We start from the raw sequence: 26,862 nt of genomic DNA on the forward strand, positions 1-26,862 counted from the left end.
CAGATAAAATATTCGTATGTATCGATGTAACGTATAAAATACACTTATGGAATATAGTATAAAATATTGCCGTATATTGATCATCTACTAGTGTTTGTCTTATGTTATTTTTTGTAAGCATATTTGCAAAACATTTTGCACCAACAGTGGTATAACGTTAAGATCAATATCTCGAAAACGAACAATGATAGGAACCTTTTTTTGCATTTTGTTTCTAAAAGAATGTGAGAATAAAATCTATCAAAGCCTGAAAATGTGATTTTTGAGCCATAATTCCCATTTTCCTAGCCACTGCCACAAATAATGTTTACGTCAAAATGACGTCGTTTCACTATTATCGAACTGAAAGCAACGTCGTTAAGATTCACAAAATACAATTACCAATATTGTTCACTTGTAAAAAGTACGAAGTTCGGTCATGAAATACCTGACATATGAGCGGAGTATTCAATCAAATGCAATGTTAATAAAAAAATGAAAACATTTGTAATTATATACACCTATGAACAATTAATCACATTTAATTATGTAGCAAAGATATATCTTTATTTTACATAAATGAACCGACCTTACTAAAGAAACATCTAAAACGGTATCAGCAACAACAACGATATTATGCTATTGAAATCAGTGAGAAAGGCAACATTTTGGCCTGTTTGTTTCGTATATATTCTGTATGCGACAGACTTCCTTTGCTGTTATTTGGAGGTAAATCGATTAATACCATAATGGTTTTGAAAATTGAACATGGAAGGCTTTCAGAAATCAGTAACGCTGAGGAGAATTACTAATCGCAAATATGTTAATTATATTCAAATAATTGCCTTATGAATCCAAACGGGAGATGTCTGTTTACCTGCAGGAATGGAAGGACGAGAGACTGACCTTTGACTCAGCGGCGAATGGGGACATAGAGAGCGTCTTTTCACCGAGCGACAAAATATGGAAACCGGAATTAGTCATAGACAATTCGTGAGTCACAATACTAATGTAGCAATTCAACTGCAATTTCTGGTAGTTGGATTTGCTTGTGTTGTTCTAGTTTGCGTTGCTTAACTTGCTTATGATGATGACGATACTATTGATAGTGAATATAATGATGCTGATGCTGATGATGAATGATGATGAATGATGATGATGAATCTCCATTTTCCGTCCCCAGGTTAGAGGACCTAGGCGTGATAACGGCCGAAAATCTCAACCTCCGATATGATTTCGAAGGAGATGTGGAGTGGGAACCTCCTACACTTTTCAAAGTCCACTGTCAGGTCAGTTTTGGGTTGAGTGGTTCGTTGCACATGTAAGGTCACTTTTATGTGTCGTTTTTGTCCGATGTGAGGTCAGTTTTGTGTCTGATTTGTGTCGGAGTTGTTCATTGTCAGGTCAGATTTGTGTCCGGGTCTTTCAGTGTCCTTCCGTATCATATAGGCAATGTATGGCATTTTTTATGTACGCCTTTATTTCATCAAATTAATACATTATGAAAAACACAATTGTTCATATTATGTCTTAAATAAGCTAAACATAAGTAGTTGTTATGTATGTACACCTACATCTTCGTAAATATTGACATAAAAATTACTCAAGTGTTGTCATTTGAAAGCTTCATAGAGATACAGTCCTTGATGTTTTGAATTTCCCTTTTGGATATTGAAAGTGCTTAAAAAGTGCTTGAATTAAGTTTACAAATGTTTGTGTGAACCCTTTAATGTATGGGAGTTGTCCATTGTCAGAACAGTTAGGTGTGGGAATAGTCCAGTGTCGGTACATGTATGTGTGGGAGTAGTCCAGTGTCGGTACATGTATGTGTGGGAATAGTCCAGTGTCGGTACATGTATGTGTGGGAGTAGTCCAGTGTCGGTACATGTATGTGTGGGAATAGTCCAGTGTCGGTACATGTATGTGTGGGAATAGTCCAGTGTCGGTACATGTATGTGTGGGAATAGTCCAGTGTCGGTACATGTATGTGTGGGAATAGTCCAGTGTCGGTACATGTATGTGTGGGAGTAGTCCAGTGTCAGTAAAGTTATGTGTGGGAGTTGAACACTGCCAGGCCAGTAGATGTGGGAGTTGAACAATATCAGGCCACTTGTGTGTGGGAGTTGTCCAGTGTCAGATTAGTTATGTATGAGACAGTGCTAGGTTAGTTATGTGTGGACTTTTAACAGTGCTAGGTCAGTTATATGTGGGAGTTGAACAGTACCAAGTCAGTTACGTGTGGGATTTGAACATTGCCAGGTCAGTTATGTGTGGGAGTTGAGAAGTGCCATGTCAGTTATGTGTGAGAGTTGAACAGTGTCAGGTCAGTTATGTGTGGGAGTTGAACAGTGACAGGTCAGTTATGTGTGGGAGTTGAACAATGTCAGGTCAGTTATGTGTGAGAGTTGAACAGTGCCAGGTCAGTTATGTGTGAGAGTTGAACAGTGATAAGTCATTTATGTGTGAGAGTTGAACAGTGACAGGTCAGTTATGAGTGAGAGTTTAACAATGTCAGGTCAGTTATGTGGGAGAGTTGGACAGTGCCAGGTCAGTTATGTGTGGGAGTTGAACAGTGCCAGGTCAGTAATGTGTGAGAGTTGAACAGTGTCATGTCAGTTATGTGTGAGAGTTGAGCAGTGACAGGTCAGTTATGTGTGAGATTTGAACAGTGTCAGGTCAGTTATGTCTGAGAGTTGAACAGTGCCAGGTCAGTTATGTGTCGGAGTTGAACAGTGCCAGGTCAGTTATGTGTGGGAGTTGAACAGTGCCAGGTCAGTTATGTGTGAGAGTTGAGCAGTGCCAAGTCAGTTATGTGTGGGAGTTGAACAGTGCCAGGTCAGTTATGTGTGAGAGTTGAACAGTGCCAAGCATGTTATGTGTGAGACTTGAACAGTGACAGGTCAGTTATGTGTGAGAGTTGAACAGTGCCAGGTCAGTTATGTGTGGGTGTTGAACAGTGCAGGTCAGTTATGTGAGGGAGTTGAACAGCGCCAGGTCAGTTATGTCTGAAAGTTGAACAGTGTCAGGTCAGTTATGTGTGAGAGTTGAACAGTGCCAGGTCAGTAATGTGTGAGAGTTAAACAATACCAGGTCAGTTATGTGTGGGAGTTGAACAGTGCCAGGTCAGTTATGTGAGGGAGTTGAACAGTGCCAGGTCAGTTATGTCTGAGAGTTGAACAGTGCCAGGTCAGTTATGTGTGGGAGTTGAACAGTGCCAGGTCAGTAATGTGAGGGAGTTGAGCAGTGCTAGGTCAGTTATGTCTAAGAGTTGAACAGTGCCATGTCAGTTATGTGTGAGAGTTGAACAGTGCCAGGTCAGTAATGTGTGAGAGTTGAACAATGCCAGGTCATTTATGTGTGAGAGTTGAACAGTGCCAGGTCAGTTATGTGTGAGAGTTGAACAGTGTCAGGTCAGTTATGTGTAAGGGTTGAACAGTGCCATGTCAGTTATGTGTGGAAGTTGAACAGTGCTAGGTCAGTTATGTGTGGGATATGAACAGTGTCAGGTCAGTCATGTCTGAGAGTTGAACAGTGCCAGGTCAGTTATGTGTGGGAGTTGAACAGTGCCAGGTCAGTTATGTGTGGGAATTGAACAGTGCCGGATCAGTTATGTTAGGGAGTTGAGCAGTGCCAGGTCAGTTATGTATGAGAGTTGAACAGTGCCAGGTCAGTTATGTGTGGTAGTTGAACAGTGCCAGGTCAGTTATGTGTGAGAGTTGAGCAGTGCCAGGTCAGTAATGTGAGGGAGTTGAACAGTGCCAGGTCAGTTATGTGTGGGAGTTGAACAGTGCCAGGTCAGTTATGTGTGGGAGTTGAACAGTGTCAGGTCAGTTATGTGTGGGAGTTGAACAGTGCCAGGTCAGTTATGTGAGGGAGTTGAGCAGTGCCAGGTCAGTAATATGTGGGAGTTTAACAGTGCCAGGTCAGTTATGTGTTGGAGTTGAACAGTGCCAGGTCAGTTATGTGTGAGAGTTGTACAGTGCCAGGTCAGTTATGTGTGAGAGTTGAACATTGTCATGTCAGTTATGTGTGAGAGTTGAACAATGTCATGTCAGTTATGTGTGAGAGTTGAACAGTGACAGGTCAGTTATGTGTGGGAGTTGAACAGTGACAGGTAAGTTATGTGTGGGAGTTGAACAGTGCCATGTCAGTTATGTGTGAGAGTTAAACAGTGCCATGTCAATAATGTGTGAGAGTTGAACAGTGTCTGGTCAGTTATGTGTGAGTGTTGAACAGTGTCATGTCAGTTATGTGAGAGAGTTGAACAGTGCCATGTCAGTTATGTGTGAGCGTTGAACAGTGAAAGGTCAGTTATGTGTGGGAGTTGAACAGTGACAGGTCAGTTATGTGTGGGAGTTGAACAGTGCCATGTCAGTTATGTGTGGGGACTTGAACAGTACCAGGTCAGTAACGTGTGGGAGTTGAACAGTGCCAGGTCAGTAATGTGTGGGAGTTTACCAGTGCCTGGTCAGTTACGTATGGGAGTTGAACAGTGCCAGGTCAGTTATGTGTGGGAGTTGAACAGTGCCAGGTCAGTAATGTGTGAGAGTTGAACAGTGCCAGGTCACTTAAGTGTGAGAGTTGAACAGTGCCAGGTCAGTTATGTGTGAGAGTTCAAAAGTGTCAGGTCAGTAATGTGTGAGAGTTGAACAGTGCCAGGTCAGTAATATGTGAGAGTTGAACAGTGCCAGGTCAGTTATGTGTGGGAGTTGAACAGTGCCAGGTCAGTAATGTGTGAGAGTTGAACAGTGCCAGGTCACTTAAGTGTGAGAGTTGAACAGTGCCAGGTCAGTTATGTGTGAGGGTTGAACAGTGCCATTTCAGTAATGTGTGAGAGTTGAGCAATGTCAGGTCAGTTATGTGTGGGAGTTGAACAGTGCCAGGTCAGTTATGTGAGGGAGTTGAACAGTGCCAGGTCAGTAATGCGTGAGAATTGAACAATGTCAGGTCAGTTATATGTGTGAGAGTTGAACAATGTCAGGTCAGTTATGTTTGAGAGTTGAGCAATGTCAGGTCAGCTATGTGTGGTAGATGTACAGTGCCAATTAAGTTATGTTTTGGAGTTGAACAGAACCAGGTCAGTTATGTGTGAGAGTTGAACAGAACCAGGTCAGTTATGTGTGGGAGTTGTACTGTACCAGGTCAGTTATGTGTGGGAGTTGTTATGTGTATGGACATTTATGTGTTGGAAAAAGTGCCAGGTCAGTTTTATGAGGGAGTTGTCAAATGTCGGTGTGTGGGATTAGTCTAGTTTCAGGTTAGTGCAAATCCGTAATCTCCTGTTTGTAAGTTAACAAATTACTTCGTAATGATACTACGATTTTGCTTGCTTATAACTATCGGATTAAAACAGCGGATTGTAGATCCCCATCCAAGTTTGACATTATAAATGTAAAACAAAGCGAGTAAATGCCGGTTTTAATTCTTATCAGAAAGAGTTGCAAATTTTGAGAACTCTCCGGAATGTCTTTCTGCAACATATAATAATGAATTTTATCGTTATAAGCCAAGATTGAAACGGATTTTTCCAACTGATTCTTTGGTTACTGTTCTTCTTCGGTTGTTCGATCTTGGACAAGTAGCGATTGCGTAATGTTCGAGGGAAGTATTAATGTTTTCACTATTGGTTCTAAGTTGAAGTGACGTTTATTAGCCAAGATTGAAACGTTTCTTTCTAATTATACGGATTCTTCGGTAATTGTTCTTCTTCGGTTGTTTGATATAGGCCAAGTAGCGATTGCGTAGTTTTCTCGGGAGGTACTTATTTCCTTACAATGGGTTACAGGTTGACGTGACGTTCTACCCGTACGACCAACAGAAGTGCTCCATAGTGGTCATTGGATGGGGCTACACGGTTGAAGAAGTGGGTCTAGTATTCCTTTCCAATGCTATCAACCTTGACGATATCGAGTGAGTAACTACACTGTATTAATCATTAATATAATTAAGCGCAACTCTCGGTTGTTGGCCCCAAAACAACGCATCGCATCACAGAAAGCATATAGGCATATAGGCACAACAACAATTTATAAAACATGTGAGAGGCGGGGCGCAATTCAAATTGTTTAAAACTGGTTAAACATGCCCGAACATCAAATCTGAATCGTTCATTATTCATTTTACATTTTAATGCAAATGGATATTAACACTTTATAAACGCGAATCAATTCAAACAGAAATAATCAAAGAAAGCATGTTATATGCATGATTCTGTTTAACCATTGATTATGAAGTCGTTAGGGTGCCCAGTTTTGTTGTTCGATTTCAAGAACTTCGATTTACGGAAAGTTTGACATTCATATCAGCATACGAAAATAATTGTCGAACCGTCAGTTTTTTCTTGATCAGTGCTTGAAATTTTCCACAGATTTCATCGTTAGACGGTTAGTTCAATTAATTTATATATGTCTTCACACAACTAAGCACAAAACACAACACGTTTTGCATTGGGCAAGGCTTGCGATCAGTTTATTGACAACACACATCCACGAATATTACATATTCGTATCAAATAGCAATCAAGTACAATCGTAGTACAACCATGACAGGACAATTTTCGATCTATAAATTATATAACAAATTATAACTATAAAGTGTATACATCACTTTTAGTATTGTGTCCTTAATTGGTGTTTTCAAGGCCAGGTTAAAAACCAGAGATAAAAATTCATCAGAAGCCCAATGTAAAATAACTCTGGAAAACTGTACCTGAAAACAACCAATATTAACATGTAACTAAACATTATGTAACACAAACATTACATGTCATTTGAGCCAATTTACTACTAATGCGGTTCGAATTTAAAAAAGTAAAAGTTTACTGATCGAAGTCTAGCGTAGAACTGACCAAACAATCAACACCCCGTGCAAATTCCCGCCTGTGTCCACCTGAGTGACCATCACTCACGTGACAACCACACGCATGAACGAACCGCACATATACCTGTTTTGTGCGGTGCGTTTTGTTTAGACATACGTTCTGTGCTATACTCCGTAACGCACAGAACTGAAAAGTCTTCACACAACTAAGCACAAAACACAACACGTTTTGCATTGGGCAAGGCTTGCGATAGAACAAAAACAAAGGTTAGTAAGGTTTTAAATTCGAACCGCAAATCAATTATAATTTCAATTGTCTAGTGATAAAAAGCTTTTTGTCTAGAGAATCATCAATGTACTCATCTTTAGCCCTATCAGACTTCCATCGACCATGTCGCTTCAAACATCTCTAAAACACGCCCTCGGCGTTAGCTAGTCTAAATAATTACATATATATAACCAATAACTGGTTTGAACAAAAATCATTTGATTCATCTGACCAATTTTCTAATTACATATTTGTTAATAAAACGCCATATGGGAAGTTGTAGTTGTACATTTTGCAATTATAATATCCGAACCATTCGTATACATGCCAGTATTATAATGGCGTACATTAATAACAAAGTGATCAGATTTCAATTGTAGGTCATTACAATGAAACTCACATAATTTGTTAATATTCATGATACATGTACATGCATAACCCAAAAAATGATCAATCAATGAAAACAGAGGAATCTCCTTATATCAAACACAATGTTTGTATCATCTCTAATGAATGCACATGTACATGATACATCTTTCTTGTGAGATGGTTTGAAACACACACGCTTTGAAGCTTCTTATAATAGTTTGTTAAATCTTTCTTTGGATCATGTACACTATTAATAGAATGGATCCATTTAATACTGTAAAACACAGATGTAAAAAACGTTATTAGATTTCTTCGACCCATCAATTGAGCCATGTACATTACTACTGATATATGTAAGGCTGGCATGGCGACTACATTTTCTTCACAGTATTTGAAATGTGCACATGAAGAATTCTTTTCTTCACCGTATTGTCTGCTCTTGACTGTTCTAAGTATTTACTTAGCCATTCTGTCCGCCATCTAATCTCTTCGAAGCCCATGCAAGCCCGAGCCCTCTTATCGCTCCTTCAGAGTACCTCTCAAAACATTTCCTGTCAAACATATGTACTATACATCAATAACTGTATTGTGATATGCATCTTAACGCTATCTTATTTAATGATAATCTAGTGTTACCAAAACAACCTGGAATCATACAGTCTCTACCAAACTTTTTGCAATATTTCACAATGTGTCCGTATGACAAATCAACATAAGCCAATAAGGCGAACTGCCCCTTTTTGGAACAACAAGGATGCATTTTGCTTTCTCCGATATCATCTTATTGATACAGATTGATACCAACCTAGTTTCTGAACTAACCAGTTTACATTGTTTCCCCATATTGAACTAAGGCACCCACTGCCTCTTTTCATTGAATCCAGTATCCACACTACATATTTAAATCTAAAGCTATTTCTTATGACTACCATTCAATAATATAGATTTTACATTTTATTGTCTGAATACAGTTTGATGGACGAATTTTGCAAAGCATTTAAAACATTTCATATAACATAACATCCGGGGACCATAGCATACTCTCTGCTCTCTTCATGGAGCATCTCTGCTCACTTCCGGGAGCAATCTACTGGGCTCTATGTCCACTTCCGGGGACAATAGCCTACAAATTCTGCTCACTTCCGGGAGCAATCTACTGGGCTCTATGTCCACTTCCGGGGACCATAGCAAACTCTTTCTGCTCACTTCCTGGAGCAAAAACATACCTTTTCTAGCCGTATGCAAGGCATTTTCTTGATCATAAGAAATTTAACTTACGTCATATTGAACGACGGAATACTTATCCGGTTTATCTTGAAAACCAACTTCCGGTGGCTTAATGTATTGACTTCATATTAAATCACAATATGCATTACTTTATAAAAAACACTGGCAGTGTACCTCCTTGATTTTAACAGTGTAATATAGTAATCACTTCCAGGAATAACTTTTCTCTTTTCGTCAATAATCTGTTCACTTCCGGGAACAGGTTGCTCTTTTTATTAAGATCATGTACATTCCAATTTTCTCATTTTCGGGTCTCAAAGACCACGAGTACATACCTTTACTCTCTTCGTCATTGGAATAAAACAAATTGAAAATAAATTTGCTTTTTTTTATTTTTATGAAAATCGTTAGCTTGACAGTCATTTCGCCTATATCTACATTAAAGCTACAACTTTCTATAAAACCTCCATAAACCATAACGTGTGGTACTTGCATCAGCAAATATATTACACAAAAACAACTGATTGTGTTTGAAATCTTTTCCACCGTTGATTAACTGCCTAGTGCTTTCTTTCCATAATCTAAGTTTGGAAATAGCTTGCAACGTTACAATAACGGGAGCTTTCCAACTAGCTCTGGTATTTATGCAATTGTATATATGCATTGTTATCACAAACTTTATTTACAATCACACTCTAAAAGGAAATTATCTGCCCTACAAGACTAGCTATTAATTTATCTTTTGGTACTACTTTTTCTTTCGTTTGATAAATTAGATAGATCATCGAATCATTACTTTTTTCTAGCCTAGCTACTCAATTTTTAATTATGAAAAACTGCATTTTATGCATATCGATCACATGCCCGAGCCATTCTACTCTCTGAGAAGGAATTAAAATACTGTTTCGTCAGCCAGTTAACATCCAAACTCGTCTAGTCACTAGCATATAATGTTGTTTTTTTCATATTCTACACTGTGATGTATGCCATCATCACAAAAGCAAATAACTATTTTAAGTCAATTTGACGTAAGAATGCTAGTACACCTCATTTTAGTTTTAACGAGTTTTAGTAAATATATGATCGGCTGTTATCGTGCCAAATATAAGCTAATGACAACCTAACACTGCCTGCTATTCTCTTGATAGCTCAAACCACACCGTTCGTGAATGTATCAATATCATGATACGCTCCTCTAATATCGAAAGTAGAACAAATAAATAAATATATGATCGGCCGTTATCGTGCCAAATATAAGCTTATAACAACCTAACACTGCCTGCTATTCTCTTGATAGCTCAAACCACACCGTTCGTGAATGTATCAATATCATGATACGCCCCTCTAATATCGAAAGTAGAACAAATAAATAAATAATAATTTTAAATATATCGAGGCCTCCCATTCTTATTAAATACGACTATAAACGTATTAACGGGCGTATTAACAACATGATAAATGTCACGTGGGTTTTCAGTCTACTAACCGACAAACTTCCGGTAACAATATTTTTTATTTATTTATTTTTTTTTTTCATGATTTTTTTCCATGATTTTTTCCTTTTTGATAAATTTCTATTCTATGATCCTTTTGATCAATTGCTCCTTTTATCTCTTTCTGTACGTTACCGTTTTCCGACGGAAAAGGAAACATATAACCGCAATTTACTACATCTAAAATGTAACAACCATCCGTAGCCTGCTACAGTTTGGCTACATGGGCTTTCGTTCTTTTTACCGGCGAGCTTCTAGCATCAATTTCTATAATATGATCCTTTTGATCCAGTTTTATAATAAGATCCTTTTGATACATTGAGACAGATCTTTTTGTACATAATGAACCAAAATTTAAAATATTTTCATTTTATAAGCTATTTTCGAACAATATTTCAGCTAGGTTAGCAAAAGAACAACATTTTATACATGTATTTAAACCCAAATTAAATTTCATTTAATATTTATTGACGTTATGACGTCATAATTGATATGACGTTATCTCCATGACATTTTGACGTTGTAATATATTGTATTATGCCCTGATGAGCTATGCGAAACGCGTTGGCTAAATCAATATATATTTAAAATCCCAGACACGTGTTTTTACTTTTATTATATATATATATTAATGAATAAATTTATGTCAGTGTGCTTTTCACCAAATGCATTTTTGTAGATTTTAAATGATATTTTGAAGCTTTCATTATGGTTAATAGAAGACACATTTTGATGTATTACATACATTTTATGAAGTATTATACCACAAGTGTGCTCATTACCATGTTTTAAACCGCGCTCTCAGAAAACCGATTTTAATGCATGTGCGTAAAGTATCTCCCAGACTAGCATGTGCAGTCCACACAGGCTGAAACGGGACACTTCTTTCCCTATTGTGGAACTTTTTGTTTCAGGAAAATCTCTTCTAAACGAAAATGCAGTCTTAGCGGTTAGTGCCCTGTCTGATTAGCATGCGCTGACTGCACATGCTGGTCTGGACGACACTTAACGTACATTAATTACAATCGCTTTTCAGAGAGCGCGCCTCTTTAATATTTTCAAAAACGATTAAACAAGTTTTTTCTTTGTCAATTCCTGAGCTTTTAAGGCCATATATTTTTGGGGGGACTTTTCTAACGCAACACGCACTTTTGGACTTTTCTAACGCAACACGCACTTTGGAACTTTTCTAACGCAACACGCACTTGGGGATTTCTCTAACGCAACACGCACTTTGTGACTTTTCTAAAGCAACACGCACTTGGGGGCTTTTCTAACGCAACACGTACTTGGAGACTTTTCTAACGCAACACGCAATTTGGGATTTTTCTAACGAAACACTCACTTGGGGATTTTTCTAGCGCAACACTTACTTGGGGACTTTTCTAACGCAACACACACTTGGAGACTTTTCTCACGCAACACTTACTTAGGGACTTTTCTAACGCAACACGCATTGGGGACTTTTCTAACGCAACACGCACTTTGAGACTTTTCTAACGCAACACGCACTTGGAGACTTTTCTAACGCAACACGCACTTGGGGACTTTTTCTAACGCAACACGCACTTGGAGACTCTTATAACGCAACACGCACTTGGAGACTTTTCTAACGCAACACGCACTTTGAGACTTTTCTAACGCAACACGCACTTGGAGACTTTTCTAACGCTGCACGCACTTTGGGACTATTCTAACGCATTCCGCACTTGGGGACTTTTCTAACGCAACAATTTGAATATCTCACTGGGATTAAAGATTTTAATTTAAATTGAACATGTGATCATTTTACCACAATCTTCGCAAGCTCACCATCACACCATTCATCGATCTACACTGAAGCACGTAAAGTTGGAAGTCTGCAACATGCAAATTACGTGGTTACGCACCTGAATATTTATACGAGCCATATTGTATGTTGTTTTTACAACTAATTGTATGTTAAACTGGTGTAAAAATCCACTAGAAATAAATTTTAAAACTCATGGTTTTTAACCATTTCCACGTGCAAAAAGATAAACCAATCGTCACGGATGAATGATTTTATCGCGAGGTAGCACAAAATGTAGTTAACTGATCACATGTAAAAAAAAATAATCAAAATCTATACTCATATATGAAATAATCAAGTTTGAAAAATGACAAGTCTCTGAATGTATATTGTCAATAAAAACGAAAGTTGAATAGTCCAGTAATGCAATATTATCTTAAATAGAACGCACGGCGAATGGATGGTCACGAAGACGGAGACCGTGAAAGCTTTGTTAGAGGAAACCCTGGACGACGGGACTAAACGCCAATTTCCACAACTTGAGTTCTGGATTAGCATCAGTATAATTGTGTTTTGTAGATTTGTAATAGTATTAAATGTACAAGTATCCCAATATTATAGTTAGTTCCAATAAAACATCGGGTCAATACGTTCAACCACAAGTCCACAACGCAACGACACACTAAAAGTCCACTTCTATTACTAGGCTAAAAGGCGCAATACGTTACTAAATTCCTCTTTACAACATTATTTCATAACAGCCAGCCAACATAAAACTTACATTGTTCTGTATGCATTCTCTCTCCGCTCGTCATATTTGAGCAAACAGTTGCCGTCACTTCCAGAGCGACGTCATGCGTTTTACAACCTCAATGTCATCATGCCTGTGGTAGTGACGTCACTACTGATCGCACTGACGTTCATCGTGCCGTTCGAATCCGGCGAGAAGCTCTCGTACATTCTCACGGTGTTTCTGTCCCTTGCCGTGCTCCTGACTATCACTGCGGACGCACTCCCGCCCACTTCAATCACAGTTTCAAATTTAGGTATGCATTTGTAACAAATAAATAAGATAATAAACAAACCTGTCCTATTAATTTGGTACAAAGCTCGGCTCGTGTGATCGAATGATCAAAACTTGAACGGGCAGTTAACCAGCTTGTTAAATGTTCACATAATAATAATATCATAACAAGAAATTTGCTTTTTTAATGTCGGTCAGTTTACTTAGTTGTTTACAATAAACATATTATTTATTTTTTTGCCATATCCTAACTGACCGTAAATATATGTAGCTACACTGATAAGACAGTGCTAAAGAATCTCGGGTTCGACCTATGGCCCGGTCACGTAACTTCTGTTCGGATTGGGTCTTGAAATGATATCTACGGCTACAGGTGTCCTCAACTTGTCCGTTGGTGGCATAAATATGGAACGTCATAGCTGCCTTAACATGAACACTTATATTTCATGACTATGTAAATCATTATATGATGTTGAGTTTATATCATATGATGTTACTTAAAGTATTTTGCATTAAACGTTGTGAATTAACGATAGTATTAGGATATTTTACCATTATATGATGCCCACGGTCCATTATATGATGCTCATGGTCCATTATATGATGCTCGATGTCAATGATATGATGCTCACTGTTCATTATACGATGGTCACAGTCCATTATATTATGCCGATTGTCCATTATATGCTGATCATTTTACATTATATGATGCTTACGGTCTATTATATGATGAGCATTGTCCATTATATGATGCTCACTGTCGATTATATGATGCTCTTTGTTCAATATATGATTCATTATGATGTCTGGTCCGTTTGCAATACTTAATTTTGATGCTAGTTCGTTATTTTATGCTCATTATTTATTATTATGCAATGCTCAGATTCTAGTTTAGGATGACAGTCATTCAAAACATGAGCACGCCGGGTAAGCGGATACTTTGATAACAGATGGCACTTCGATACCAGTTAACAACAAAAGCCACGCGCGAGAGTTGAGTTCGTCAGCTTTTTTGCATTAATGTTCTGTTCATTTGTTTTTTAGACACGTAACATTGTTTGGTCGATTAATGGTATAGTTCTTCGTATTGTAGAGCAAGAAAGTGGTGAAAAAAAACAGTGGATTATAAAAAAAGAGATATAATTTCATCGATAATCGTCATTAATTCGATGATCAGTACGTATTTCAACAAAATAAAAATACTTGGAAATAAATCAAGAACGTGCCAACTAATCTAAATAAAAGATCAATATGTCCATTAATGTTACAACATGTTAAATTTCAGTTGAATAATGTATTTGAGGAAATTCAAATGTTTTAAGAGTCGGATGCCAAATTTTCATGGACACTTCTTTTACCGATTATCTCAAAGACAATGGCACTTCGATTCCAGATAACTCGACACTTTTTATCAGATATAACACACTCTATTTAGTGAATCAGAAATGCAGAATTCGCTGTGGAATACTGCTATAGTAAGCAGGCAATAAATACAAATGTATGCACTGACGTTAATTAAAAACGAATTACCAAAACATGTTCTTTTACCTTTGGAATATGATAATAAAAGGGAAAGGGAAGTGCCTCCTATAAGTAGAGCTCAATAAAAAGGGAGTTTTCCAATCTCTTTAAAAGTTTATTGCTACGCATTAGTTTCGCCTTCATGATGCAAGTCTAATGAGGTGTATTGGCCGCTTTAAGACCCCTTGCCCCCCCCCCCCCTTATCGAGAATCCTGCTATAATTTCAATTGAACACAGTCGTGTTGCCCCACATGATCCGTTGTATTTTCAATTCTCTTAATCTCAATTTACCACTTAAAAACAAAATTTATTATTAAGACAATCATTTTCGGTCGTCACTTGAAATATATTACTTCAGAAAGAAGCATTTAAATCTTATTTAAAATTTGCACTTATACTATTAATTATTGACGTCGCACTGGAGTGCGGCGACTAGTATGTAATGCATTTTTTCGCTTATGGGAGGAGAAGTTATTTTACGGATCAATGTATTTATTTTTGTTTTAAGAATATCTTGCATAGTGGTGATTTTTTTTTGTAAATTAGTGTATATAAGTACTGTATTTGTGCCTATTCCATTTTTTACAACATTTATTGCCAATAATGTAAAGCTAATTGTTTTAATTATTAACTGATCTACAACTGATCACAGGGGAAAGATCACAGGGACTGGACAAATACGCGAAACTTTCTGGTTTTGTATAAAAACAAAACATAATCAAAATATATTTGTTTTGTGGTTTTTCGAACAAAAGCGCAGACTTTTGCTATTCGAGTTTTGGTTAACGCGTATTTTCTTCATTTTTACAAGACGACAGCGATTACACGGTTTATTGCTTTATTGATAACCGTTACACTACAGGCACTATGTGGCTGGGAATGAGATTTTGACCCATTTTGCGCTGACGTCGTTTCCATAATGACTTTAACTTGTAATGACCGTTTTGCGTACTTTGTCAACACACTTCTTGTTTAATTTTGAAGAATAACCTAAAACATGGTAATCAAATTAAGGGAACAATACTTTTCCGTATTTTCTTATGGTTTTTATATGGTTTAAATTAATATCAGCTTATACATTGAATCAATACAGTAGGGCACAGTTCGACATTGTTCATTTCTGATAAACTTCCTGCTTTTTTAAAGGTGAGTTTTTCTCGCGAGGGGGGGGGGGGGGTAACTTCCCAAATTTTAGGGTAGGGGTGTCCCGCGGAGACTTCCGAAATGTGACCCATTTTTATACCGGAAATCTGATAAAGTAGACCCATTTTGATACAAGATTTTTGAAAAAGCATACCCATTTGTATACGATACCCATTTCAATACAAACATTTTAATAACTGGACCCTTAGTTGAGCTAGAGAAATATCTAAACTGTCTACGAAAACAGATTGGTCGCTTTTCAATTCGTCTATCGTAATATAAATCCCCATTTTCAATATGTTTTCAACTTTTAATAAAATCCTATATTTAAGTATGACCGGAAATTAAATATGTTTTCTTAATTTACTTTCAAAGCCTGTGATAACGATTTCTTGATTCCACACATAATCAAAATTTTCTACAAAACATAAATTAGAGCTATTATCCAAGATGTCACAATGACAGCCGGGAATTACAGAGTATAATTCCGTGTACACATGTGGGTAATTCTACCAAAAAAATTGTCATAAAGTGAACAGAGAAAATTCAGACTGGTCCCAACACAATTGTTTTAACTGTGTACATTAAGATGAACTATGACATGTCTATTGCACACTTCAAGCACCTGCAGTGATTTTAAATGTAAACTTTATGTCATTTTTTTACATATATTTTGGCATATGGGGGACTTATGTCATTTCCGCAACATTCATTTAATAAATTCTCAATTGTAAAATAATAATATATTTCCAAATTTTCACAAATCATATAGTTATATGTACACTTTTCACGTTTTACATGAAAGCTACTTACCGAAACCTTATACAATTGAAGTAGATTGCAAAGAAGCTCTCGGTTTCGAAAAAGATACAATTTCGCGGCGATTATCTCCTGTTTGTGTCATAAGTGAAAACTAATTTCCACTGAAATGCATACAGTTTACTTAATTGTGAATGTCTTTGAACTCATGTTGTAGAATATTTACTGTTGCGATGTTTTCTATGCAAATACATGTATGTTCGAAAATCTTGACAGTCGCGGAAATGACGAATAGTTGCGGAAATGACGAAACGTTGTGGTAATGACAAGTGAAATTTGTTCAAACGTATATATTTATATTTATAACTCAAATTAATGACACTTGTTTGTAATACATTTGTAGACTAGATAGTACATCTAGAAACTCATAAAACAAGTTACAAACATGTACTTCGACAGACACATAACGTGATTTCATCTTTCTTTCATGTAGGGGTCTAATCATTTCCATATCCATATAAATCACTCGATCATTACTGCAGTTACAGCACGATACAATACGATACTGACAATATTGCCTCGTTTTCATATGTGGCCGGTTTGTAAGCGCAGCGTACTTTCATTATTGAAACGTAGCTGACTTGGAAACGGGGCACTACTATGAATATTGGGTTTGTAGTAATGCCGTAATTATAGTGATTGAATACACCCAGGTAAACGGAATGTAAATGTATACGAAAATTTAGGAATACATGTTTTTTCAAACTTCTAGGTTCAGAAATAATATTTCTACTTCAATTAAAAGTCGATTAAGATATAAACAGTTCAACATGATTCCGTATGCCCACACTTTTCACTTGTAAATGATCACACTGACACTGATATTAATCCGTTAATTTGCAATGTAATGATGTATATGTTCGATTTCACATTTCAAACTCCTTCCTCCAACTTAAAACAGAACTTCCTATTCAAACAAAACTCTCAAACTTTGACCAGAACGTTGAATTCATACAATGAACTTTAAACATCAATTTAATTGCGTCCGATTCAATTTAGTAGTGTATGGCACAATATAAACAGTTTAATTTATTCTAGGACACTTTCAACCGCAGCCCAAATTTTGTCGTTTATTTTATGGTGCCTCTTTGTACCATGTACTGGCTCTTCATAAAAAAGTGTTATGATTAACTTTCTATCGTACAACAGTACGTCATCTCTCATAGGCCAGAACCACCTATAAATTTCGCCCAACTCAACTCATGTAGCGTAAAGTCGGTTATATTGACAGTCGTCTAATTCCGACACAATTTTCATAAATCATCTGCAGTAACTGCACTTTTCCTGGCACTTTAAGATTATGAAGATTTCGTCACATATATGACGTATGCTAATATATGACGTCAGTGCATATCATCTTAGTCGATCAAGCAGCATATAAAAACAGTCAAGTTTCTGCATCTCTCCCGCTACTGAAATTTACTTTTTGATACCCATTTATATACAAGAATGACATTTATCATATCCATTTTGATACTGATACTTTCAAATCTATATGCATCTATATACAAGCAAATTTCTGATTTCAATACCCATATCTATACTTAGATGCTCAAAGCCTTACCCATTTCTATAATTTTAGTCGAAAAACACACCCCATAAAATCGGCACACCCCTATATACCCGTATAAAGGAAGTTACGTTACCCTACCCCCCCCGGGTTTTTTCTTACTTTTAAAGTTGTTTTACTTCAACAAATTGCAAATTTGTTGTTAAACTGAATCTCTTCCATCAATCATGGTGTGTGTATGAGCCGTTGTGGCCTTGTAGGTGTCACAGTGAAGATTTTAGACGATATTGCTATGTCAAGTTTACATGACACATAAAAAATGACATAACTTCGTCTTTTTTAGCTCTACTGGCAAAAGGCCAGAAAAGCTTATGGGATGGCGTGGTTTTTGTCTTTTCGTGCGTGCGTGCGTTAGACTTTTTCTTGTTTACGCGATTAAGTCCACAGTTTTCATCCGATTCTTTTCAAACTTGTTCTGTGTCTGTATATTAATAAGGACTTGAACCCTATTGATTTTCAGGTCACTGGGTCACAGGTCAAGGTCACAGTGACTCGAAATAGTAAAATGGTTTCCGGGTGATAACTCAAAAATGCTTAGGCCTAGGATCATGAAACTTCATAGGTACATTGATCATGACTGGCAGATTACCCCTATTGATTTTCATGTCACTAGATCAAAGGTCAAGGTCACAGTGACTCGAAATAGTTAAATGGTTTCCGGATGATAACTTAAGAATGCTGATGCCTAGGATCATGAAACTTCATAGGTACTAGTATATTGATCATGACTGGACGATGACCCCTATTGATTTTCAGGTCACTATGTCAAAGGTCAAGGTCACAGTGACTTGAAACAGTAAAACGGTTTCCGGATGATAACTCAAGAATGCTTACGCCTAGGATTATGAAACTTCATAGGTTCAATAGTGTGTCAACGATTCAAACTCGATTCTCTGGCCAACAAAAATTGCTAAAAGTGCATGGAGGCCAATTTCTTGCAACACGTTTTCGACCGTATCGCGGACGGCCATGCTTCTTTGGTTAGCTAACAACAAAGGGAGGCAGCCGTGCCGATATGCACACGTTTATTAGGCGGCTTATATAAACATTGATGCCACGAATTTAAATCTTAAATCAATGCAACATTTATATTGGTGTTAAGAAATATTAAAAAAATACGTTTCGACTTTCGTTTCTATATAGAATCCTCCACAATATATATTCATGTATTATATAGGTGAGAGAACTGAGACGCTTGATAAAAAACATGTGCTTGCTCGCGCTACTAGTATAGTAAATGATTAATTTTGCCGAGTAATACACTGTTCCACTTTCGACCATCGTATAATGAAATGTGCACATAATATAATGACCAATGAGAATCAGATCATGGAAAGTGAGCACCATATAATGTACAGTGGGCATCATATAATGGAAACTTATCATCATATACTGAACAGTGAGCATCATGAAATGAACAGTGAGCATCATATAATGAAAAGTGAGCACCGTATTATGTACAGTGAGCATCACATAATTGAGAGTGAGCATCACATAATTGAGAGGGAGCATCACATAAAGGAGAGTGAGCATCATATAGTGAGCAGTGAGCGTCATATAATTGACATTGAGCATCATTTAATATACAGTGAGCAGCATATATTTGAAACGTAACATCATACAATGTACAATGAGCATCATACATTGGACACTAATCATTATATATGGTACAATGAGCAGCATATAATTAACAATGAGCATCATATAATGGACCGTGGGCATTATTATGGAACGCCATAGCTGCCTTAACATGAAGACATATATTTCATGACTATATATATAATTATATGATGTTGAATATATATTATATGATGTTTATTTGGCATCAAACGTTGTTAATTAACGATAGTATGAGGATATTTTACCATTATATGATGCTCACGGCCCATGATATGATTCTTACTGTCTATTATATGATGCTAATTGTCCATTATACGATGCTCACTCTCCACTATATGTTGCTCACTCTGAATCATATGATGTTCATTTTCCATTATATGATGCTCACTCTCAATTATATAATGATCACTCTCCATTATATGATGCTTACTCTCAATTATATGATGCTCAATCTCAATTTTACGATGCTTAATCTCAATTATACGATGCTAACTCTCAAGTATATGATCTTCACTCTCAATTATACGATGCTCACTCTCCATTATATGATGCTCACTCTCAATTATATGATGCTCACTCTCAATTTTACGATGCTCACTCTCAATTATATGATGCTCTTCGTCTATTATATGATGCTCACTCTCCATTATATGATGCTCACTCTCCATTATACGATGGTCACAGTCCATTATATGAATATCGTTGCACATTATATGATGCTCATTGTTCAATGTATGATCGATTATGATGTCTGATCCTTTTGCTATATTCTGGTGCTAGTTCTTTTTTTTATGCTCATTATTTATAATTATGGAATGCTCAGAATATTATTGGGGGACTGGAGGCTAATTAAATGTCCATGTTGATGAATTGTTATTGCCGGGTGTTATTGTTAAGGCTGAATTGTTCATGGTGATGTGAACGTTTTAATCGATAGGATAGATACATGTGGATGACCGAGTTCATTGTCTTACAAGTGGGTCAACGATTCAAATTCGATTCCCTGGCCAACAAAAAAATTGCTAACAGTGTATGGAGGATAATTTCTTGCAACACTTTTTCGACCATTTTGCGGACGGCCATGCTTCTTTAGTTAGCTAACAGCAAAGGGAGGCAACCGTGCAGATATGCACATGTTCATAAGACGGCTAATATAAACATGATGCCGCGAATTTAAATCTTAGATCAATGCAATATAAAGAAGTGAAACTCCAGCTGCTGGAGCAGTATTGAATTTTCATTAAAAACAATTAGTTGGTCCTTTATTTAAGGCAAGTGACCGATTGCCCAAACAGAACAAAACAGCACAATACAGCACAATACAAACCAACATAAACACAAAATATGAATAAAGCTGGGGTCACCGCCTTGGAACGGTCAATGCAAAGCATTGGGGGTTTAAACCTGGTTATAGAGCGCTCAACCTCACACTTGGCACAGCAATATTCATAATACATTTAAATGTAAATAAAATTTAACGTCATAGCATTGTAACTCAAATTAAACAATAATAAAAGGGAATTAAAACGCATTTAATTCTATTACTATTTAATTACTCAATTGCATTGGAGATACAAGAGTAACGGAGTTACAACTTTTTGACGAACGATCAAATAAAACTATTAACAATTGTCAACTAGATTCCTTCTTTATAGAAAAGATTTGAGAATTTAGCATCATGGAGTTAATATCTCAGATAATCATCGCGCAAATACAGGAAGAAGCAGCAATAATGGGTGTAAAAATTCCATATTACATAGCTTGGTTGTTCATGTGACTGCTAAAAAAATAAAAATAATTAAATCAAACAAGAAACGCCTATCAGAGAGAAAATATAAATAAAATGGAACGTTATAAACCCAATGACCTATGCATTTAGATAACAACTGGGAAAGTCGGTCGTATGACGTCACAAAAATCCATAGTGACATAATGACGTGAACAAATTCCAGGGGCAATACAAAATAAAAATATTAATGGGGCTGTGCTACTAATAAAACAAGTTTAGGTGATTTAATATTTAGAAGCAAATGAATAAAAATGGTAATTCAATTAAAGCGACATTATTGGAATCAAACAGTGTATAAAGGTGTTTTGACAACTGAATACATAAATGATTTGATGTACGATTTGAGTCCAAATGTAGTTTACATGCAGATTTGTTCATACGACACAATGACACAATTTTATTCAACAGTGAAAAACTTGTATTGGTGTTTAGGAATATTTAAAAATACGTTTCGACCATCTTTTCTACATAGAATCCTCCCCTTATATATTCATGTAATATATATAGGAGAACTGAGGCGCTTGATAAAAAGCATGTGCTTGCTCGCGCTACTAATACAGTAAATGATTCACTTTGCCGAGAAATACACTTGTTGTACGTTCGACCATTGTATAATGAAATTTGCACATCATATAATGAAAAATGAGGATCAGATAATGGGGAATGAGCATCATATACTGAACAGTGAGCATCATATAATGAAAAGTGAGCACCATATAATGTAAAATGAGCATCATATAATTGAAAGTGAGCATCGTATAATTGAGAGTGAGCATCATATAATGGAGAGTGAGCATCATATAATGTAAAATGAGCATCATATAATTGAAAGTGAGCATCGTATAATTGAGAGTGAGCATCATATAATGGAGAGTGAGCATCATATAATGTAAAATGAGCATCATATAATTGAGAGTGAGCATCATATAATGGAGAGTGAGCATCATAGAATGGAGAGTGAGCATCAAATAATGGAGAGTGAGCGTCATATAATGGAGAGTAAGCATCACATAATAGAGAGTGAGCGTCATATAACGGACCGTGAGCACCACATGATGGACCGTGAGCATCATATAATTGAGAGTGAGCATAATATAATGGAGAGTGAGCATCATTTAATGGAGAGTGAGCATCATAGAATGGAGAGTGAGCATCATATACTGAACAGTGAGCATCATATAATGAAAAGTGAGCACCATATAATGTAAAATGAGCATCATATAATTGAAAGTGAGCATCGTATAATTGAGAGTGAGCATCATATAATGAAGAGTGAGCATCATATAATGTAAAATGAGCATCATATAATTGAGAGTGAGCATCATATAATGGAGAGTGAGCATCATAGAATGGAGAGTGAGCATCAAATAATGGAGAGTGAGCGTCATATAATGGAGAGTAAGCATCACATAATAGAGAGTGAGCGTCATATAATGGAGAGTGAGCATCATATAATGGAGAGTGAGCATCATATAATGGAGAGTGAGCATCATAGAATGGAGAGTGAGAGTCATATAATGGAGAGTGAGCATCATATAATGTACACTGAGCATCATATAATTGAGAGTGAACATCATATAATGGTATATAATGGAGAGTGAGCATCATATAATGGAGAGTGAGCATCATATAATGTACAATGAGCATCATATAATGGACACTTATTATTATATAATGTACAGTGAGCATCATATAATGAACAATTAGCATTATATAATGGACTGTTAGCATTATATCATGGTAAATTATCATCATAATATCATTTATTATTGACGTATAATGCCGAAATAACATCATATAATGTAAAATCAACATCATATACTGATAAAGATAGTCATGTAATATACTTTGTCAAGTTAAGACAGCAATGGCGTTCCATACATTATATAACGGTGAGCATCATATCATGGTAAATTAGCACCATACTATCATTAATTATTAACGTATAATGCCAAAGTAACATCATAGTATGTAAAATCAACATCATATAATGGTAAAGATAGTCATAAAATATACTTGTCCGTTGTCGTGTTATGCTAGCTATGACGATCCATACATAAGTATGAATACTTAGTACTGGTGGACAAGCGTACCGAGGAAAAGTCTGAGTAGGTTTACTGTCCGTCTTGATTTGACTAACGTATTATTGAGAGCGAAAACCCTAAACAAACAAACACAATCAAAGTAAAATACGGCACTCGCAATATCGCTTCATCCGTTATTGCAACGATACGCTCTGGTATATGTGTATGACGCGAAAATGTCCAAACGAACAATATCAAATAATAATACGTCACTCGCAAAGTTTCGTCCGTAATTGCGAAGGAACGCGCTTGCATATTTTAATGACACTAATTTGTGTTTTGGCCTTTGGTTTACAGCTTTGTACCTCGGGATCGTGACGGTCCTGGCGGCGGTAGGGATGCTGATAACGGTCCTGCTGCTGATGGTGTACCACAACGAGGTTGACATCAGCGACTCGAGGTCCGTGTCAAGCGGATGCATTCTTCTACTCGCCAGTGTCGCCGCTACGTTGATCTGCTCGTCCAAAAGACACCTCTTTGGGCGACGGGGCTCGACCAAAATGGTGACGGTGATGCCTGTGAATGGTCATGAAAGTGCGGCTGGAAAGCAGAGTAGGACGAACGCTGGGGGTAGCAAAGAGAGCGTCACAGACGAAGATGCAAGCGTCACCTGGCAGGATGTGGCTATTATTCTGGACAGATTCGTCTTTATTATATTCCTGGCGGTGACTGTCGCCATTAACGTTGGGTTTCTAGTAGGACTCGTTGTGGGTGGGAACACGACTGATCCATGATGACGTCACAATGTGAGCGATGCCGTCACGTATTACATGACATTATGTTAATTTACATAAAAATGTTCTATACTCTGTGATACCATTATTTTTCATAATTTTTATTTTTAGAGAGATCACACGGAATATTATTTGACTAGCAAAAGTTGGCAGTTTGAATGCAGACTCCATTGTTTTATCACCATTCTTATGGTAGATTTATTTATTTTTGTGCTGTTGTTCTTTGTGTGTACATTTCTTTGAGTTATATTATCAACAATGATACGATTGTCCAGTTTGCATGAGTACACTATACGTTCATAATTAATGCTTTATTAACAATTAAACTGCATACCGGTAACCCATTTCATTAAAGTAAGTACTTCTTGATAGCAGAAATTTAAAGTCCCCATTTCTGCTTGTGATGTTTTGCAAAGAATATGGTCGAACGACCTTTTTTTTTTGGGGGGGGGGGGGGAGAGAGAAATACAACGACCGGGAAAATACAACAAAAACCATACAATATAATAATTGTTAGTGTAGTTGTTAAATAAATTTCTGAAGTTATATATTCATGTTGTAAATGGCAATTTTATAGTACATCGAGGTGTCACGGCACAATCACGTTTAAAACATTTTGAAGTAATTGTTAATGAAATTATGTCTACCTTGTATTTATTTTTATGCATATTATTATTGTTTTGAAAGAAGGTAAACTTCTTTATATGTTCTTTTCTTTGCATCCAACGAAAAGTTATTAAAGAATGAAGCAAATGTAAAAAATAATCATTTTCAATCCGGTGTGCAGTGATATGTATGAGACCGTGGAAACCTTAGACATATCAAAACATCAGTGTTTGCGCATGCGCTATGTTATTTAAATTCTGCCGTTTCTATTATTTTCAATATTCGATTGACCTATATCGTGGAACTTTACAATAACTGTTCAAGCTTATAAAGAACGAAGGTTTATTAAACATCTACGACCCACATTCAAACGACTAGACAATCGTTCCAATATAATACGAAACCTGTCATTTTGCATAACGGTCAATCCAAGATTGCATAAAGGACGTAAGCTCCAAATTGAAATCAGCTCTATTAATCTTATATTTGGTATAAACACGTCATTACAAGATATATAGAGTAAATGCAAATCCTTTTGTCTATTAAGCTTACCCGTTAACTGCGCGCAGTGGGATTTGTTTAAGCGTTATCAATTCTAAGTGGCGTATTAGAACTATAAGCAGGTGTCATTTGTGAGGACACAGTGGATTTTTCGTCAGAAGGTCAAATTTTAAACGTGAACACTTAATTTGCTTGGTTTCTTTAAATGTAGAATGAGTTTTTGTTTCGGTTATACTAGCGCATAGAGAAATGTCCAGTATGCTTATATAGTAATAATACCATTAATTATAATTGATCAATTATTTCTAATTATAAAACGACAGGCGGCTTGTTTTCGGTACATACAGAAGAACGTTAAGTGCGGGTTCTTCTGCAATAAGTGTGCGCGGAGCCTATTGTCTTCAAAAATGTAAAATATATATTCTATATTTTTAGATTCAAATACGCGGACACATAGTGATGATTCTAGTACTCGAATTATTGACGATATTGATCTTACCTAAAACAAGCTGTTTTGTTTTCATGTTAAAGATTTGATTTAAAATCTGCTTGCAGGTTAAAATGCGATGTTTCAATTTTTACTCTGTAGCCTTTCATGTGGCACATCTATAAAAGACCAATTAAAGCTTTTTTAAACTAGCCATAACAGGAATACGCAATTATTAAACGAATCCATGATGTCTAGCTTTTACTGTATTTAGTGCTATTTTTTAGCAAAGCTTTGAAAAATAACACACATGTGTAAATTTTCCACGTTATCGATTAACTCATTCTCGCTTTGTCAGGAATACTATCAGATGTGATTGGGGTGGAGACATCTTGAAAGTGCCCGCAATCTTTTAAGCATGGAACTTGTCTCGAGGGACAATGTTAAAAAAGTTTCCAAAGAATCAACAACTGTCTTCTCACAGGGATAAATGAACATTTAATTTTTGCTCTAAAATGATAATATATGTTGTAATGGCTATTGTTTCATCAATTTAAACATTTTTAATCAATTAACATTTATTGTGACATTAAAAACATAAGAGTTACTTAAAGTCAACTATTAAACTGTTTTCATTGTATATGTTGTAAAGTTGTTGAAGTAAGAACAATTAAAACGTTATAGAAAATTTGAGTTTTGTTGTATGAGAAAAACGATAGATGAGATTGCTTGTTGCTTTTGACATGTTGATGATGATGATGATGATGATGATGATGAGGAGGAGGAGTAGGAGGAGGAGGAGGATGATGATGATGATGATGATGATGATGATGATGATGATGATGATGATGATGATGATGATGATGATGATGATGATGATGATGATGATGATGATGATGATGATGATGATGATGATGATGATGATGATGATGATGATAATGATGATGATGATGATGATGATGATGATGATGATGATGATGATGATGATGATGATGATGATGATGATGATGATGATGATGATGATGATGATGATGATGTCTAAACATTAAATTTTGATGCATTTTTTATTTCAAAGATGCTTTAACTAAACGACAATC

At 36.3% G+C, this 26,862-nt stretch overlaps 1 protein-coding gene across 1 annotated transcript; it reads left to right on the top strand.

Moving 5' to 3' along the window:
* The first annotated feature begins 741 nt into the window (after positions 1-741).
* Positions 742-26,447, top strand: LOC127848250 (neuronal acetylcholine receptor subunit alpha-2-like). Its single transcript, XM_052380597.1, has 6 exons — positions 742-972; positions 1,163-1,268; positions 5,765-5,889; positions 12,371-12,486; positions 12,772-12,972; positions 23,795-26,447. Exons 1-6 carry the CDS (start codon positions 845-847, stop codon positions 24,229-24,231), a joined length of 1,113 nt encoding a protein of 370 aa, XP_052236557.1. The 5' UTR covers positions 742-844; the 3' UTR covers positions 24,232-26,447.
* The last annotated feature ends 415 nt before the right edge of the window (positions 26,448-26,862 follow it).

The sequence above is a fragment of the Dreissena polymorpha genome, chromosome 10 (genome assembly GCF_020536995.1).
Source record: "Dreissena polymorpha isolate Duluth1 chromosome 10, UMN_Dpol_1.0, whole genome shotgun sequence".
Lineage (NCBI taxonomy): Eukaryota > Metazoa > Mollusca > Bivalvia > Myida > Dreissenidae > Dreissena > Dreissena polymorpha.

Coding starts and splice junctions, on each gene's coding strand:
- LOC127848250 (XM_052380597.1), top strand. CDS start 845: ATGTCTGTTTACCTGCAGGAATGGAAGGACGAGAGACTGACCTTTGAC. Junction 973..1,162: donor GAATTAGTCATAGACAATTC/GTGAGTCACAAT, acceptor TTCCGTCCCCAG/GTTAGAGGACCTAGGCGTGA. Junction 1,269..5,764: donor TTTTCAAAGTCCACTGTCAG/GTCAGTTTTGGG, acceptor AATGGGTTACAG/GTTGACGTGACGTTCTACCC.